The following is an 18424-nucleotide window of genomic DNA, read 5'->3' as shown; positions in this document are numbered from 1 at the left end:
ACTCAAATTCAGACACTTTTGTAAAGACTTTGTAGCCAGGATGCGGTTAATATGTGTTTTATCTTGTGTTTTCCCGAATTTAATGATGTAAAAACCTATGTACATGTACCTTGTACATACTTACATACATCTGGTTTTATCATACATCTCTTGGCCTTTTCCGGATGACAAGACCCATTGTACCGCCTCTCGATCCGGTGGCAGCGGTGGCCTGATGTGGAAATGGGTGGGAAATGGTAGCGAAAAAGCAAGAAAATGGATGAAAATGCTTCGCCGACAACACACAGGGCCTGTCACTGTTTTAACAATTCATCTTAATAGAAATAAAAAATGGCGCCGCTGGCGTTGGACAGTCCAGCTAACACCCCGCCCCCCTCCCTGTCTGTCCCCCTGATCCCTCCCACTCTCCAGCACCCCACTCCCCCCCTTTCGCTATTTGTCACTGGCTCGTTGTGGGTGCTCCATTGGATCGGCTTTGGGAAAAGCATCCGGGAAAGCATTTCCCTTCGTCTAGCTAGATGCGGCGCGGCGTTGGGGGATTTACACATGTCAGTTAATGCTGAAAAAATGTTTACACAACACAATTGCCTGGCTGAGAGAGGAGGCGGGGGCCCCATGCTGGGGCTGCCGGTGCACTCGAAAAAATATAAGAAAAACTATCAAATTGATATATATTTACATATATTTCATTGAATTTCCTTTGATTTGATATTTAATGGATTTTTATACCCTTTAAAATGTTGGAGATTATATATTTTATAAAGAATAGTATAAGAAAAAGTGAAGTTTTTGGAAATAAAATTATAAATTCTTAATAAATCGATTCAAAACATATTAAAATTAATTATGTACAACGGTTTTCTGAACTTTCTTTTAAATATATATTATTAAATTGTAGAGCTCAAATTTTGTAACCAAAATTCTAAAGATAGATTTTACTCTTTGGAAAAAAAGGTTTCTAAATTCGAGTTATAAAATTAACAAGTTTCTCAAACTCTTTATAAAAGATTTTATAATATATTACATTCAAATTTTATGTTATAATACGAAATAAATAACCACATATCTTATTTTACTTTTGAATTACTTATTTTTCTTTCCCAAATTAATATTAATTTAATATTATAACTGCAAATATTATATATTATGCCTTGTTCTACTATTAACTAACTTAGTTTTACCTCTTAAATTCCTACCTATTTTAATATTATAACATCTACATCTACATATATCTTGTTTTGTTTCTTGAATTACTTCTAAATACCATAATTTTCCCCTATTTAACTCCATTTTTCTCTCACTGTCTGCCAAAAGTTTTAAAGGCCAGTTCTCCCTCATCTCTATTTTTTGTTTTGTTTATTTTTTTGGATAGCTGAGCTGCAGCAATGTCGAACAGGATAAAAGTCAGTAGCATACAATTAATCAAATGCATGATTTATGTGAGTGAGTTCCACACGAGTTTAACCTAAATACGTCCCGTCGGGATTCATCCAAATGAGATGTTCGAGACGACGTCAGGAATTTCCAAAACCTTAAACTTCCCCTTGGTCTTGGTACCAATTCCTAGCAACTTAATAGACTTTGTTATATTGTTGTTAGAAGTGAGTGTGTTTTTGGGGAATTTAAGCATTTTAAATTAAACCAATATTTATTTGGGAAAAATCTGAAATAGGTTGAAAAGTGTATTACAGATACTTCAGAAGGTCTCTTCTTTGAGAAGATATTAGTTTCTTGGTTTATTTCATTCTTAATACATTTTAAAGGATTTTCATTGGTAATAATGGTGCTAGGATCAATAATATATATGATTTATAGGGTCGGAAATAAGTCATTGACTGTTTCTGATTAAAATTATAAGACCCTGCAAGGGTACACATACATAGAATATACAAATAATCAATTACAAGTTAATCCTATAGCTATAAGCTATAGTTAAAGCATGGCAAATTTAGTTATTAGTTCGTAGCACACTTTTTGTCACCTGTTACAACCTTCTTCAATTCTGGATATATCTTTAAACACCCAAAAAACTTCAACCCTCGAGTACCCAAGGCAAGACACACATTCCCATTTGAATTTTCGAAAGTTTATTTGACTTTTTGCTTGACTTACAAACTAAGACACATAAATGCATCCGCTCAATGGGTTCGTTTCATGATCATCGTTCTCAGGAGGTCTTCTTACTAGCTTAGTACTTGAAGTACTTGGTGTAGTAATCGCTGAAGAAGGTGTAGTCAAAGTGTCCGTAGTTGGAGTAGCTCTTGTACTTGTAGTAGGGCTCCATGGTGTCGGCATGATAGATCGTCACATCCTTGAAGTACATGTTGGGCACGAAGAACTCGTACTCGTCGATGTCCCGGTCGAAGGGATAGCCGAAGGGCATGTTGTCAACGAAGCGGGCACCGGATCCAATGCCACAGGAGTAGGTGTAATCGAAGGTGGAGAACTGCTCGTGGGCAGGGGCGTGGTATGGCATCACCATGAAGAACATCTGCATGGGCATACCCTTCTTCCAGCCCATGGGCAGGACCAGGCGGTCGGGGAAGCCGCAATGGGGCTCACTGATGTCCAGAGGGAAGTCGTACTTGCCATCGAAGGCCATCATCATGTAGTAGTACAGCTCGGTGTAGGTGGTGCGATCCTTGACGGTCCAGTAGAACTCATTGGATTTGCGGGTGATCATGTTGCTGCCAGCCTTCAGTTCGTAGTAGAACTCATCCACCTCCATGAAGTTCATGCGGTTCTCAGCCAGCGAGAAGGTCCTGCCGAACTCATCGAACTTGGGTCCCAGGAAGGCCCGGATCACCACCTTCTCGACCTTGTCGGACTCAATGGTGTAGGTGTAGGTGAAGGGCTTGTGGTTGAGACGCATCTGGCGGGCAAACAGAGCCTTGTCCCACACGAACTTGCCCTCGTGGAAGACCATCTTGTCGTTGAGCATGTTGGTCACATCGAAATCAACCAGATCGAAGTAGGTGGTCAGCTCGCTAACCTCCACATGCTTCATGGTAACGCCGGGCATCAGCAGCTGCTCCTTGGTGTACTTGGGCAGGTAGTGCATGAACTTGAAGTAAACCTGGGCGATCGACTTGTAGAACATGTAGTACATAGGGTCGCGCATCATGGTCTCAAAGTTGAGCATCACATTGGGATACACTTCCATCTGGTGGTAGTCGGTGTCGGCGAAGTACATATGGGCGAGCATGTACCAGAACTGATAGAACATCTTGTCCATGGCATCAACATTGCCCTGCATGATGTTGCCAATGTACTCAATGGACTCGGGTTTGCGCAGATCGATCATGTGGCCATCGACGGTCTTGTAGTAACCCTTCTCGACAATGTTGTGGATGCGCTTCATGAAGTAGGTGATCTTGTCGAGCATATCGAAGTTGCCGTAGGTCTCCATCTCGTAGTAGTTCTTGCGGTAGCTATAGCCAATGCCATTGTAGTAGATCATCTGGGGATCGTAGCCCATCTCGATCTGGTGATACCAGGAGAACTCGGGGATCTCGCCAAAGCCATGGGACAGGCGCTCCATGTAGTATCTGCTGAGCAGCTGGTGGACATTGTACAGCCACCACTCACCACGACGATCGTTCTTCAGTCCGAAGGTGTTGCCATCCAGGAAGAAGGAGTAATCCATGTTCAGGTAGTACCAGTAGGCATTCCATCCCAAATCCTCAGTGAAGTAGGACAGTTTGGATTCCTCATTGAACAGGTTCAGGTCACGGGAGTAATCCACGGGCATGTAGAACTTCTTCACATCCTTCATCATCGACAGCCACTTGGACTCCTGGTTGAATTCGTAGATGTTCTCGCGGAGAATGAACTTATCCTCGCTGTACCAGTGCTCACCCAGACCCATCAGTTTCCACCACTGCCAGGTCTTGAAGTCCTTCATGTACATGTAGTCGCTGGACTGATACATATTTCCGTAACCATAGTTGTGGGCATGGTTCTTGTAGTACACATCCAGATACTCCTTCTCGTACATGGTCATCTTCATCCACATCTCGTAGTCGAACTTCTCAGCCTCGTACACAAACTTGCTGTTGAAGAAGAACTGCGGGAAGATCTCATAGATGGAGGGCAGCATCAGACCATGGAAATCATCGCGATGGATCACGGCCAGAGTCAAGGCATAGACGAACATGCCCTCGTTGACATGCATGCGGGCCCAGGCCACATTGGCCATGAAGGTTTCCCAGTCCTTGGCATAGTAGAAGAAGTTGAAGAGACCACGAGCCTGCTTGGCATGGGTCAGAGCCAGTTCACCAAAGAACTCACCCTTGGGCAGCAGGGCGTGAGCCTTGTAGGCCTCGTAGAACTTGGTCATGTAGATGTCATAGTGCTGGTGGGGGGGAGAGGAGTAAAGAAAAGTCTCTCTAAAGCTCTCCAAAAAGTATGGATTAAGCCCTAAACACTCACCTTGTAGTATTCCTCACCAAAGAAGAATTTCTCGCCCTTCTTGATGAACTCCTCGAACATCAGGGGATCCTCCACGCGGTAGACAATCTCGAAAAGGAACTTCTGCTTGGCCAGGAAGTCCTTGTCGGCAATCTTGACCTCATGGGCTTGATGGAAACTGGCCGCAGCGACCAGGCCCAGGCAGGCCAGCAATGCGATGGCGATCTTCATGATTCGAGGACTCCAGCAAACTGCACTTTACTCTACACTCAACTGCTCCGGATTAGATGCACACTCGGTGGATCCAATGCCTAAAGACTGTTGCCTTACTGCTGCTGGTGGTGCCTCTTTTATACCCACCCAATGAAGCCTGAAATTGATACGGGATTGGTCTGCGATGGTGTTTAAGTTCAAGTTTAGATCGTGGGGTCATTGGGTGTATCTCAGGTGCTGGTCGAACCATCTGTCGCTATCTCTGACCAGATGTCGTCAGCGCTTATCACCTGAGTTGAAGCTCTTCCCGTCTCTTCTCCTTATCTAGTCTTTTCTAGCTTGTTGTCAAGAGCAGCATCTCTGCAGGTGCAATTAAGCAAAGAATATAATGCTTGTACTTTATAATAACAAAAAATCCGGGTTTGGCAATCTGAAATCACATTAAATGCATCTTTGTTTTTGCATTTGAATTCTGCTTCTAAACCAAATACATTCCCAATGAAACTGATTTAATATATAGCAAATTTCTTTCCTATTTTCCCAGCTTGATTACAGTGTAAGAAATCTCTACCCCTAAATCTTTATAGTTTCTGTAGAGTGTGAGTGTAATTTAAAAAAATCCTCCACAGGTGAGCGAACACTAGAAACATTTTCACGTTTCAGAAAAGACACACAAATGCACTTCACAAATGTGAAACGGGAGAATGGGAGCCGTTAGAGAAGCCTTTTGCTAAAAGGTTCAAAACCAAAAGCCTCGACTGTGGGGCACTTAGGCCGTTGCGCAATCCTTTGCTTCACAGGATCAGAATTTTTGCCCCAATACCGAACGGAACCAGTGGTGGCTTGGCAATGGACTCCAAATAGGATACAAATGAACGCCTTTTCTGGCAAAAGCCAGCGGCGTCGCCATCCTCGAATGGACCACTTAGTGTATGCCTTTGTGGCACAGGAGGAGGCCAGGAAGAGGAGAGGAGCTGCCTCTTTTAATGCGTTGCACGTTTTCCCAATAAAATAGCAACAACAACAGGGGAAAACAATCCTTTAAGGTCTTCGATACATCGCATTCGGGGGGAAAAGCAGGAAGCTGGAAGATGAAGCTGAATCCAAGGCGGAGAGTGGCTTTTTAGTTCTCGCGCCCATTAAGGCAGAGAGAGAAAAATGTAGTTGTAGAAATCATATATTTTGAGAAAGGGTATTTGGAAGATAGAGGGGGAATTTACAAGGAGATCACCAGGTTCATAGATCTAAACAAGACTGTTTAGTTTCTTACCTATTTCAACCTGAAAAGAACATCTATACACATTCCAATTTATATTTTAAATGATAGTTTCAGGAATAAATTCAAGTTCATTTCTTTCCTCCCATACTAGGCTTTAATTTATAGTTTCTTCTTTATAGTTTCATCATTTCTTTTACATAATTTAAGATTTTTCCAAGTGTAAACCCACAAAGCACAAAGTCAGAGTAGCGGTTACTGCCATGAACATCGATTTTCATGTGATTTGTGTAGACGTGTTTGGGTTTTATTGATTTTCACTTGATTCCCTCCATATGCTTGAATATACTTAAGCCGGTACGTGCACATCTCCATCTCCATCTCCATACTCCGTACTCCATACTCCGTACTCCATACTCCATGCACCATTCGCCATTCTCCATCTTCCATTGGCATTCACACTCCGCATCCGCATGGGTTAGTCCCTCCCAGGTCGGTCGTTGTCGACAGCAGCCGGAGCAGCTCTAATGTCAGGATCATGCGAGGTTATCAACATAATTTCGAAAACCACCCATCCGCACCAGAACCATCGCCATCGCCACTCCCACATCCACATCCACATCCACAGCCAAAAGCATCTTTCTCTCTAGTTTATGATGTAGTAGATTTCTGTTTCTTTTCCTGCATCATCATGAGGATGATGATGATGATGAGGCAGTGGCTCTGGGTAGTGGAGGTAGTGGAGGTAGTGCGTCTGGATAGTGGGTGGTGGTGGTGGTTCGGAGGTAGTGATGAGCTAGATGGGCGCGTGTGCGGTTTGATAAGACGCCAACGATTCAGCTCCATTTCGTTTGACTTTCATCTGCCTTCCGTCAGAAGTTAAAGGGAAGATTTTTATTATATTTTTAAAGGGGGAAACAGAATTTATAGCTTTTCAGGAGTTAATAGTTAAAGAAGATAGCAAGCAAGTCCTATAAAATATAGAATTTATATAAAACTAATCAAGCTAAAATACATATAAACCTTTGCCGGCATATTTATATATATAAATGATAAGAAATCAGACTTTAAAAAGAAAAAAAAACTACATTTGGCTTCTTAAACTAATCTCCCGTTTAAAAAATATGACTATTCAACAAAGACACTCACTTAAAGCTTGATACAATTTATAGAATATAATGCTTCTTGTTTCATTTAAAGTATCTCAAAAGTCTAAATAGGAAACTGTGTAGCAAGACAAGGACTGTTGCGCAACAAAGAAATTGAAGTATTTGCCAAAGAACAAGGCGGGCAATTGCCATCAAGTGATGGTCCCCATTTATTTGAGGCAGTGCGCTATGGCAATCAAAGGGACAGGACGAGAATTCCTGGACGGGGACGAGGACGAGGACGCGGAGGACGATTCAGTTGGGCTCGTTACTCATTTCGTTTCGTTTCGGCTGACATCTGACATGATTATGTACATTTGTCCCCTGGTGGTGTTGCCCAGAGCCTCCTCAACCCGCAAAAAAGCTGACGCAATTTACATGCCACGAAAGCGAGAGGGGAGTAGGAAATGCACTAAAATAATTACTTAAACTTAAAAATATAGGTAAAAAAATATACAAAAAGTATTTAAAATTAAACAGACTATATAAACATGTAATACATAATTAATTGTGTTAATTTCTTCTACCTAAAACAAGTTGGAATAACTAAATTGTTAAGCATCGACTTTACTTATAGATTCTTTTATAACCAGCTTATATCTAAACCAATTTTAATGCCTCAAAATCCCGCAAAAATTATATTATTTCCAGTATATCATATTTTATTATTCTCTGTTATTTTCCTTGAGAAATCCCTGTAATTTTTCCAAGTGCGTCTCGACGACCACCAACTTTAATCTATCAGCGGTCTTTGCGCTTTGCGCTTACCTCGGAATATTTTGCACTTTTCCTTTTTTTCACATTTTATTTTTCCTCCTTTTGGGACGACGAGTGCCTCCTTATCCTGGCTTTCTCATTCACACTTCCTCTTCGTGTTTTCGGCCGCTCTCTCCACATATATTCCATTCGCCAGGATTGCTTGCCTTTGCCTTGCCTTTCCTTGCCTGCCTGCCTGGGCGAGGACATGGCTGGCACAAGTGTCCTTACAACATTTTTTACTTTGTAACGCAAATTCTGAAGTAAGCATGAATAATGCATGCATTGTGTGTAATTCTTCAAGTACTTTGCCGTGCCGACGACAAGCACACATCAGCGGCAGGATCAGGAGCAGCAGGAGCAGGAGCAGGAGCAGGAGCTAACCCCATGGAATCCCTTATGCTATGTGTACTACCCACAAACCTATTTATATTTGGCTGTTTCGCAAAACTTGCCACAAAGCCCACCCACCGACACACCGACACCGCCACCGCCAAATTTATAACGAGCTTTTTGAATTACAAATTCGTTTAAATAATTCGGAATGCGCGAGAGCTATAACATTTAAATAAACTACTTTTTTTTGGGAATAAAATGGAGGATTACTGAGATCATAAAAGAGGGCTACAGTGAAGCTCATAAGGTAGCTTAGTATCCAGGGGATTAGTTTAATATTAAAAGCATATTTTCTAAGGTTTGGACTCTGAAGAATTTATACTGTATTTATACTACAGTTTAGCATATGCCTTACTTATAAGATATTCAATTAATACAAGATTTCAGCCAAGTTAAATGCTATCAAAGGTATTCTAATGACTTAACTTGATTTGTTTTCTTTTTAAATAAATAACTAACCCAGCAAAGTACCTACCATATACCACATCTATCACATTTTCCAAGTATCTCTATATAATTTGAGCTATTCGTAGGCCTCTCTGCTTGCGAATCGATATTTACTTGGAAATGCAAAACAGAGGCTAATAATGCAGCAGAATAACCGATACGCCCATTTAAGTGGACCCTCTTTTTGCCTCAATAATGCAGAAATCAAAGAGCTCCGACCACCTCCATCACATATATTTAACCATTCCCCATGACGGCGGAGACAAAAAATAAAATAAAGAAACGAGACCAAACCGCAAAAGTCTTGGTGCGTTATTTACCTTTGGTAGGTAGGAATTAAATGGAAGACCCACTTTGTCAGGTTCCCACAGTTGTCAAAGGCGGTTCCTTCCCTAGTTACTAACCTTAAGGTGAAATTATAACAATTTCTTGGCAGCAAATGCTAGTTAAATATCAACGGGAAAGCCAATTTGGCATTAAAATTATGTTGAATAATTCACAAGCTCTGAACGGGATTTGTCATTTGTCGCCTGAAGTGGGGAATACTTTATATTCCTTATTTTTCAATAGCAATTATAAATAATGTTAAGTCAGTGGCTTAAATTTTCTCGTTTATTTAGTTATTGTTTAATGCTATTAGTGACCCTTGACACATCTGCTGGGGGGCTTACAGAATTCCAAAAAGAAAAACCCCACTCTACCACTTGATGGAAATTCACTTAGTCATTTTCACAGCCATTATCTGGGGCCAAGAAAATGCTGAGACGAGCAAGGAATTTTCTTTTTCCTGCGTCCGAGAGTCACGTCAAAAAGTGGACAAGCCCCTCTGAACGCATGTTGCTGACCAAATGAGCAGGGCCAATCCACCCACAAAACGGGGCTAAGGAAAGCGCTGAGAATTCAAACTTTTAAAAGTTTTCAGCTTTTCACTTTCTACTTTTTTTTTCATCTTATTTTCTTTATTTTCTTCTTTTCAATTTGTACGACGGGGGAAGCTGTGGGGAAGCATCGTTAATGGTTTTTGCAAAACTTATGAAACAAACTATACACAGGATGTGGGGTCCGTCCTGGAGTGAGGCTCAACTCCGGTGTGGATGGGCTTCTGGTGTCCTGCCAACCTGCAAAGTCAAAGACATCTTTACCGAAAAGGAAACCGAGGGTGGATATTAAAGTATTTGAAAGATTACACATTTTGAGTAATGAATATATGCAAAGAAAGGTAATTTTTAGGGATTTTAAAGAAGGGTTTCAAGGGAGTAAAAAGGATAATTAGAAGATATTGTGATTAGGAATAAGTATAGGACATATCTCCATAGTAAGTTTAGTTAGATATATATATAAATATATATCAATTAAAACTTAAACCTTTAAGTATCCCCACATCTAAAAAATTCTATTAGGAAACCCTCGCCTGTGTATAATGTCACGTACTTTCACTTTTCTACCTCAAACCAAGTTGGAAAATGGCCAGAGAGCTCAGCGTCAATGCTTCGTCCTTCGAAAACGAACCTATTCAAAGCCTTCATGCGTTTGAATTCTATTAGCTCAAGAAAAGGATTTTCTCTGCTTTTCGCAGGACGACGGCCAGGACGAGGATGGTGGAAATGGAAATGGGGGAAATGGGGCTGCGGCTGCTGTCACAAGCACTTTTTCAGCGCTACGTTTGCCGTTTTTACCCCGAGGGTGTATTTTCATCATTTTCATTTCAGAGCCTCCCTTGGTCCGGTGCTGTTACTCCTCCTGTCCCCCTGCCCTCCGCCCATCCATTTGCTCCAGATTCCCGATTCTCTGGTCGTGCCATGCACATCCAATTGACATTTCAGCTTAAGTCATTGTGTGAGGCAGCAACAAAGGGAGCGCCAACAAAAACGGAAAGGAAAGCAAGCAAAGTCCGGACAAGTAGCAAGCTGAAGCTGTCCGCCATTCAAACACCCAGGATTCAAATAGTTAGAGATGCCAATTTCAGTTACTTTATGACTGAAGGATAACTTTACAAGGAAAGTCTGATGAAATATGTACAAGAATATATTAATTTCTTATATGAATTTTAGAGATTTTAATTGGATACCTATTTATTCCGTTTGTTATGATATATTTTTGAGCAGAGATAAGTCTTCTTGAAGATACATTTTATTTGGAATTTTGAGTTGAGAATTTTAGGGCACCAAAAGATATATATGAACTTCCTTTAAGAATCCTTCATTTTAAAGATCCCTTCTGTGCCTTAAACTTCATTTTCTATCTATTCTGATACGGATAGTATATGTATATTTCTTTCTATAATACATTTATTTATTCCTATTTAAGATTTATAAAAAATTCCATAACTTTAGACCTTTTCTTTGGTCTCTTTTTAATTTCTATCTATTATATATTTAATAACTTGTATAATATATAATATATATAATATTTGCATATATTCTAGACATTTCCTTTGGTCTCTATTTAATTTCTATATAACATATATATTTATTAATTTGTATAATATATTTTATATATAATATTTCCTTAAATTTAAGATTAAGTAATTAAGTAATTTTTCTATTACTTTCTATCTATGACATATTTATGCTTTTCTATAATATTTCCTTTAAATATAGACTTTTTGGTCTCTTTTCCGTCCCCATTTTGGCATCACTGTAGGGATCCCAGGCAATCCCTTTCAGCTGCACAGCCGTACATTTATTCTGCTCACTGTGCGAAAAAACAAAGCTCGACGAAGGAAGTAAAGTGCAAAAGCTGCAACGGCAACAAAGGCGCACACAATTACCGAGCACTGTGCTCTTGATGGAAGGGAAGGGAAGAAAGGGGAAGGGAAGGGAAGGGAGGGGAGGGGAGCAGGAATGGGCTAAAACAGGACGAATGTTGGCGCCCGAGCCCTTGGTCGAACTTTCGTGTTTACACAAAAACATTTAGACTGATCCCCCAGCATAGTGGGGGTGTTAGAATGTGGGTTAATGGGCGAGGAAAAGGGTTAAGAGCAGGGAATGCGGGATTTTATAAGATTGACGGCAGCACCAGGAGGAGCAGAAGGACGATGAGGAGAAGGAGGAGTAGGAGGAGGAGGAGGAGGACGATAAGGAAGGACATTCATTCCCTTGGGATTGCAGAATGGTGCTCGACAACACACCTCATAGTTTTCCTGAATTAACATCCGATTTGAAAGAATTTCAGGTATGCATTCGAACCAGGGAAACCAGGGAAAGGGTGCTTCAGTGTATAAAACACTGAGATAAAATGGGTTACTTTTTTAAATGAATTTTATTTTTATATTTACAAAAGACAAGTAGAAAGCTCAGTCAGATGCATGAAACGCTGTGAATGAATCATTTCCGACCCTATAAACCATATATATCCTTGTTCAGCATGAAACAGAGAGTCGATTTAAAAAAGACTCCTATAAATAAATTTAATTTTCTTAAATGGAAATCGTATTTTGAGATCTATTTATATTATTCAAAAAGTATCTAGATTGATTTTCAGCTAGTGACCCTTTTCTTCATATCTAAGGATCCATTGAAACTCCATTTTTAAAGGCTCCAAATTCTTTTGGGTAGCATCTCCTCCACGGATGCTTCCTGCCCGCTGGTGATGCTCCTCCACAGTCGCCACTAACAACGCGGCAAATGAAGGCAATATCTCAAATGGGAACCACATAAACGAAATAATAAATACCAAATGATTTCATAATGAATGTGTGGCAGGGGCAGGATGGCATTCGGTTCGCCTAGAAACTGACTCCATCCTCACTGCCATCTTTGGCCTCGTCCTTGTCCTCGTCCTCGTACTCGTCCTCATCGTCATCCCGGTTGGCATTTCTTTTATTACAGAAATTGCGAAGGAGATATAAAAAAAAATTCTTAATTTCGTTTCGTTTCATCAGCAGCAGCGACAAGATTTACAACATACTGTGAGCATAAAATAAAAATCTTATTTTTCTTCAAATGCTTCGGAGGGTGGACAAACCGGCAAGCGAAATAAATAAATAAAATACAAAAAAAAGAGGGAATAGAATGAATAAAAATACTCGAACGTACAAAAGCATCCACCCATTGTCTGTGCTGCTGAGAACAGATTCTGAGGAGGGCGTTGACAACCTTAATAGTTATAGAGGGAGTAGCAAAAGGATCTCTCAGGACCCACGCACATCGTCCACAGATACATCTGTATATGTGTTGTATATGTGTGTAAGGACTATATGTGCCACGACAGCGAATGCAATAAAACGCACATGTGGAGAGAGTCCTTTTTGCTGCTGCTGTCTCATAATTTCTGTGCGGTTCGCAAATAAATTTGATTTTGAGCGAATTGCCGTAGATTGACTCGGTCTCACCCACTGTCACAGGACGATGACTGACTGTGAATTTAAGTTAACTCCATGTGGGTTTTACTGCCAACAGCAGTTCATAGCGATCGGAAAAAGGAAGCTGAATGGGGTGATATAACATTGATTTGGTAAAAAGTAAAAAAAAATATATTTAATAAATGCTAAAAATATACATTTTTCAAATATATATATATAGAAGTTCCTAAAGAATTTTCTATATATTTATAAAGGCATTCAGCAATAAACTTCTATAAACAAAATAAAGATTCATCAAAGTTTCAGTCAGCTAAATAAGCACTGATTAGGTTTATATTGGTTATATATATTTATTAAATCTTTATTTTATCTTGACTGTTATAACATTTAAGATTTCTATATTCTTATAAATATGAAACTAAAAAAGGAAAGCCCAGTGTGCGCAATAAGAAAATTATATCAAGAGAAGCACAGCATTTTCATTTTTTGCTGAGTTTGGCGATTGCTTTCGACTTGCCACTTCGTTGGACTTTTCCATTGTGAAAATCAGTGACCCTGGAACTAAATTAAATGACCAACGTCTGTCTCACATACAAAAGGATATAGGAATCACATTGTTGTAGTAATAATTTATGTCAGGATTTTATCATTACCCGAAAAGAGATTATATAAAGCGGAGGAGGATATAATTAAAGGTGATTATTAGGAAGGGAAATATAGGTTTATATGAGTAAAAGATAATAGCTTTAAATATTATTTATAGTTCCAAATAACTTTAGGTATTTTTTTGATGTTTTTTCTCCTAATAAATAAAGGAAACCAATAAGCAACATCTTTGGAAATATTTTAATTGTTGTCCATACAAAGGGAATAAAATGGAATAATACAAAATATAAAATATTAAATAAATGATATAAAATTAGGATGTGTTGATTGAATCTCAAAACTTATATTTGAAGTCCTATTCATAACTAATATCTTCATTTCAATGAAGTATCTCTGAGACACTAAACAGGTGTTTGGTGTGCAAAACTAAAATTGGCTTGCTATCGTGATTTCATTTGGCAGATATTTAACACATCGCCTCAACACGCCCCACACAACAAGAAAGAAAAAGAAAACAGGAAGAAAATAAGAAAATGAAGGCGACAGATATGAAAACCCACTCGGACGATATCAGAGGTCAAAGGAAAACGGAGACCGGGAAATGTGCGATGCCAAGGAGAGGCAGGAGAAAAATAATTCAATGCAAAGGAAACAGCACAACACAAGCACGCGCTGATGAATGGAGGGGGGGAGGGAAAATCAAGAGGGGGAGTCAGGGGAAAATTCGCTAAGGAAAATGCGGTTCGGGGTTCGGGGGCGTAAAAACGGAAACGCTGGGGACAAACATGCCACGGGCAAAGGACAAAAGTCAGCCCTCTGAGGTGTTGCCAACAGGAAAAGCTTCAATCAGCAGAAAAAAAGAAGAAAATATATATATATATAGAGAGAGGGAGGAAAATGGAAAAAGAAGAAAAGGCAACTACACATTTAGTGTTTATTTCGTATTTATTGAGAGTAGCAGAACTGGAGTGTGGGTTGGTTGGAATCCAAAAATGAAATCAGCAAGAAATAAATGTCCTTGTCGCCCAGCATAATATAACCATACCCAGTCCACAGCCACAGTCACCATATATACATATATATATATACAATATATAAATTGTTTCCAAATCATTGGATACTCAGCCACAGAAATACGAAAATGAAATTAAGTCCATCGAGGGCAAAGGTTTTGCTAACGAAAACCGAAAGTCAGTTACTCTCAGCTAAAGCTAATCTGGGAAATACAGTATAGGGTTTCTTGTATATATTATATATATTTTCTTGTATATATTTTCATCAAGAAATACCCCTTAAATATATTAAGTCTTGCTCAATTTACAAGACTTCCTCAAAGTCAAAGTGCTTTATCCATTTAAGTTAACTATCCAAAATCATAAGATGCTGATAATAATGATGATGGTAGTATGGCCAAAAACGAATGACTTTGAGTTAGTCAATGGGTGTTTGCTTGAATGAATGAATGAATAAAGATTCGAAGGATGGAGTGGGGTATATGAGAGCAAATAGGAAAATCTGTCAGGGGTATTAAAATTAAAGTCGAATGGCCTCTGGCCTCCGGTCTCTCTGGCCTGTCGACCGCAATTGATGTGTTTCAGTTTTAATGGAAACCACATTTTCGTCCATAACAAATCGTCGTCCCTCAGCCAAAAGCCATCTTACCACCATCTTACAAATGTTTCTGCCCCCCATCCCCCGGAAGAAACATGGCCTAAACTGGCATTTGCCTTATATATTGATCTACTTTTGATGTATGACAGGACAATTTCTGGTCAAGACTGCGGAACTGACAAACTGCTTCTTGATTTCGATTTGATTTTGGTTTTGGTTGCTCTCTGGATTTGTTTGATTTTCCTTTTGGGTACTGGTAGAATTCTAAATTATTTGTTAAGTTTGTTTAGAGATTAATTGATTAATTAGAGAGAGGAATATATATTTTGTTACTTTACTAAAAATTTAAATTTGCTTAAAGATTTATTGATTAATTAGAAAGTAGTTTATATTCTATTTTAATTTATTGATTGTACCTCTTAAATATCTCCCGAAAGAGCAGGAGTTCAGTTTATTCTTCGTTTTTATTTCCTTTATAAGAAATCTTCTTATATTTCCAGCATTATGTAAAAAAGACATAAAATAATGGATGCTTTTGAGCATAATTCCCAAAAGAGGCTCCTCCTCCACTCCAATCCCACCCACACATTTCTGCCTAAATACATATTTATTTGTTTGCCAGCCATTTGTGCAAAGTGTTTGCACTTATTAAACCCATTTCGCTAAGCACTTTGTCAGTTTTGTGGGGGGAGGTTTCTTAAGACCACCCACTCCACCCACACACTCGTCACATTTACTGTTATTTCAGCATTAAAAGTTCATTGAATGGCAGCGGAAGGGAAAACAATTATCTGCAGGAAGGTGAACCCATAAATCCTTCGAATCCTTAAGTAAATTTGCAAATTTTTCGTTTATTACATTCGATTCGATGAGGTGGGGGAGCTCAAGGGATTTGCGGCTAAATCGAATCGATATTTTTTCTGTTATCATATTTGCTATGCAAACACACACTCTGGGACTGAAAAGGACTGATGCCAAAAGTGACACGTGGCCACACAATAAACACATACAAATCGTGAACATTTTTATGCGGAAGCAAAGTAAATAGAAATAAACACACACCTTTGGCAATGCAACACCTTGGCGAGGGAGAGAGAGATGTATTTATTTATATAAATATTTCTTATTATTTAGTAAACAGATAAATGGCTACAATGAGACCATAGAGAGCCAAGACTTCGCCAAAAATCAGTATCAAAATCATGCCCACATATAGACGCGGCTGGGCAGCAGATCCCCGGACACCAGCATCTCCGGCAATTCCTATGGCCACTCCTGCCGCTAGTCCTGGCAATCCCACAGATAGTCCGCAACCGAAATGCGAGTAACCACTCTCCATCGTATAGTTATTGCTCAACGATCCGGCAATCAGAACGGAAACCACTAAACCATATATGGCAATAATGCCGGCCATTACCACCGGAATAATGGCTCTCATAATCATATCGGGACGAGTCACAGCCATTGAGGCGATTCCAATACCAGAACGAGCCGTACCATAAGCGGCTCCCAAAGTTGTCAATGAAATTGCCAATGCAGCTCCGATACAACCAAAGAATATGGCATAGGAGGGACACTTTTCATCCTCACCAGCGTTGGGCATTTTTGAAGAATTTCTATGTATCTTGATGGCTTATTATATTCTTTATGATGCTTCACTTTAAAAAGTTGAACTGATATACTATTTTTTGAAGTTTCTGTAATATTTGTGCCTGCCTTTCAAGGGTTACTAGATATTTACAGGCACACATTTCTGGTATTGAAAATCGAAACTGCGGTTACTCTCTGAGGGGGGAGAGTGTTACCCTCCACTTGTTTCAATTAAACAAATTGGAAAATATGAGCCCGAAACGACTAGCGGGGCTTAGAAAGGCGACACTTTGGAAAGTCCCAGGAATAAACCTCTACCCCTGTCCCGCTGTGTAGCCTCCTTTTCGTTTCCTTAAAATGGAAATTTTTTTCACCACCAGGCGGAATTGTTTGTGGGGCTTCAATTGCTCCTCCACACTCACCCACTCACCCACCATGGCAGTCACTTTTATTTGTGGCCCCAAGTCGGCTGCTTTGCATTTTGAATACATATTCCGCATATTCCTTGAGGGAGCTTGTAACTTTGTCAGTGGCTTTGCGTTCGTGTGATGTGATTGTTAAGTTGGCACAGATTTGTCACAGGCAAAGTGGGGGAGGCTCTTGATTGCTTTTTGCGGAAAGGTAAAGTGTATTCCCCAAGCTGGGATTTCACAAATTTCAGCTTACATTTTTCACATTTCGCATATAATTAATATTTATTTTGGGCAGAGTTTAGACATTCTTTATTTCCCTATTCACTTGGTATACAGATAAATGGCCACAATGAGGCCATAAAGACCCAGGACTTCGGCAAAGATGAGGATCAGAATCATGCCCACAAAGAGGCGTGGCTGCTGGGCAGTGCCCCTCACCCCGGCATCACCCACAATTCCAATGGCAAAACCCGCTGCCAGTCCAGATAGACCCACAGCCAGTCCTGCGGCCAGATGGATATATCCTTTACGTATAGTATAATTATCCGCCAGTGCTCCGGCAATCAATACGGATACAACTAGTCCGTAAATTGCTATAATACCCGCCATCACCACGGGTATAATGGACTTCATGATCAGTTCGGGTCGCATCACTGCCATGGCTGCTATTCCGGTTCCTGATTTGGCTGTTCCATAGGCAGCTCCCAAGGATGAAAAGACAATTGCCGATGCTGCTCCCATGGATCCAAAGAAATAAGCATAGGAAGGTCTATCTTTATCCTCAACTTTATGCGACATTTTGGCTGTGAATCTGTATAAATTAACTGGGAATAACGATACTCGATACTCTAGATACCAACTCTTCTTACAATTATGTGATCTTTAATGAACTGCGACTGGTCCAACTCTCGATTCTTAATCTGTACAGATTTTTAACCTTCTCACAGAGATTTATTTGTTGCAAGCTGAGTAAGCATAGATTTACTACAAAATCAAAGCCGTCTTTATAAAATTAGTTTTGTATTTGGAAAATTGTAAACCAAATTACAAGGCAAGCTATTGTAGTTTGATTTTAAAGCTTCTAGAACAATTTTATTAGCTTTCAAAGGATTAAGACTAGTATTCAGAATATAATAAATTGAGGAAATTACAGTTCCAAGAACTTAAAACATTTATTTATGATAAATTTCTTGTTTTAACTTATTGTTTAAAATTAAACGATATCCTTTGATTACTTTGTACCCTTACAGGGTAGGATATATCTATATGTTCCCAGCAGAGACCAACTTATTACCCCCTGAATATTATCGGTACA

The 18424-nt window shown here is 39.6% G+C and overlaps 1 protein-coding gene, 1 long non-coding RNA gene and 2 pseudogenes across 7 annotated transcripts in view; 1 reads left to right on the top strand and 3 right to left on the bottom strand.

The window, feature by feature from the left end:
- The window catches only part of LOC147644912 (uncharacterized), an 80620-nt gene that overhangs the window by 16181 nt on the left and 46015 nt on the right, over positions 1–18424 (top strand). The gene's annotated exons all lie outside the window — the stretch shown is intronic.
- On the bottom strand, positions 2071–4733 carry LOC110181240 (larval serum protein 1 beta chain). The gene is made up of 2 exons (XM_020948945.2): positions 4432–4733; positions 2071–4354 (listed from the first exon to the last, which is right to left on the bottom strand). Exons 1-2 carry the CDS (start codon positions 4639–4641, stop codon positions 2189–2191), a joined length of 2376 nt encoding a protein of 791 aa, XP_020804604.1. The 5' UTR covers positions 4642–4733; the 3' UTR covers positions 2071–2188.
- LOC110181275 (V-type proton ATPase 16 kDa proteolipid subunit c pseudogene) lies at positions 16170–16835 on the bottom strand (annotated as a pseudogene). The gene has a single exon (XR_015272870.1). The product of XR_015272870.1 is annotated as a V-type proton ATPase 16 kDa proteolipid subunit c pseudogene (transcript).
- On the bottom strand, positions 17385–18138 carry LOC110181272 (V-type proton ATPase 16 kDa proteolipid subunit c pseudogene; annotated as a pseudogene). 4 transcript variants are annotated; one of them, XR_015272873.1, is made up of 2 exons: positions 17979–18138; positions 17385–17920 (listed from the first exon to the last, which is right to left on the bottom strand). The product of XR_015272873.1 is annotated as a V-type proton ATPase 16 kDa proteolipid subunit c pseudogene, transcript variant X1 (transcript). The 4 variants fall into 4 exon arrangements; XR_015272878.1 differs by having other exon boundaries at positions 17385–17912; positions 17979–18136; XR_015272874.1 differs by having other exon boundaries at positions 17970–18135.

Source organism: Drosophila serrata, unplaced genomic scaffold (assembly GCF_035046125.1).
Source record: "Drosophila serrata isolate PLE 108 unplaced genomic scaffold, ASM3504612v1 contig_66, whole genome shotgun sequence".
Lineage (NCBI taxonomy): Eukaryota > Metazoa > Arthropoda > Insecta > Diptera > Drosophilidae > Drosophila > Drosophila serrata.
The sequence above is the reverse complement of the archived record's forward strand: the minus strand, read 5'-3'. Positions and strand labels throughout refer to the sequence as shown.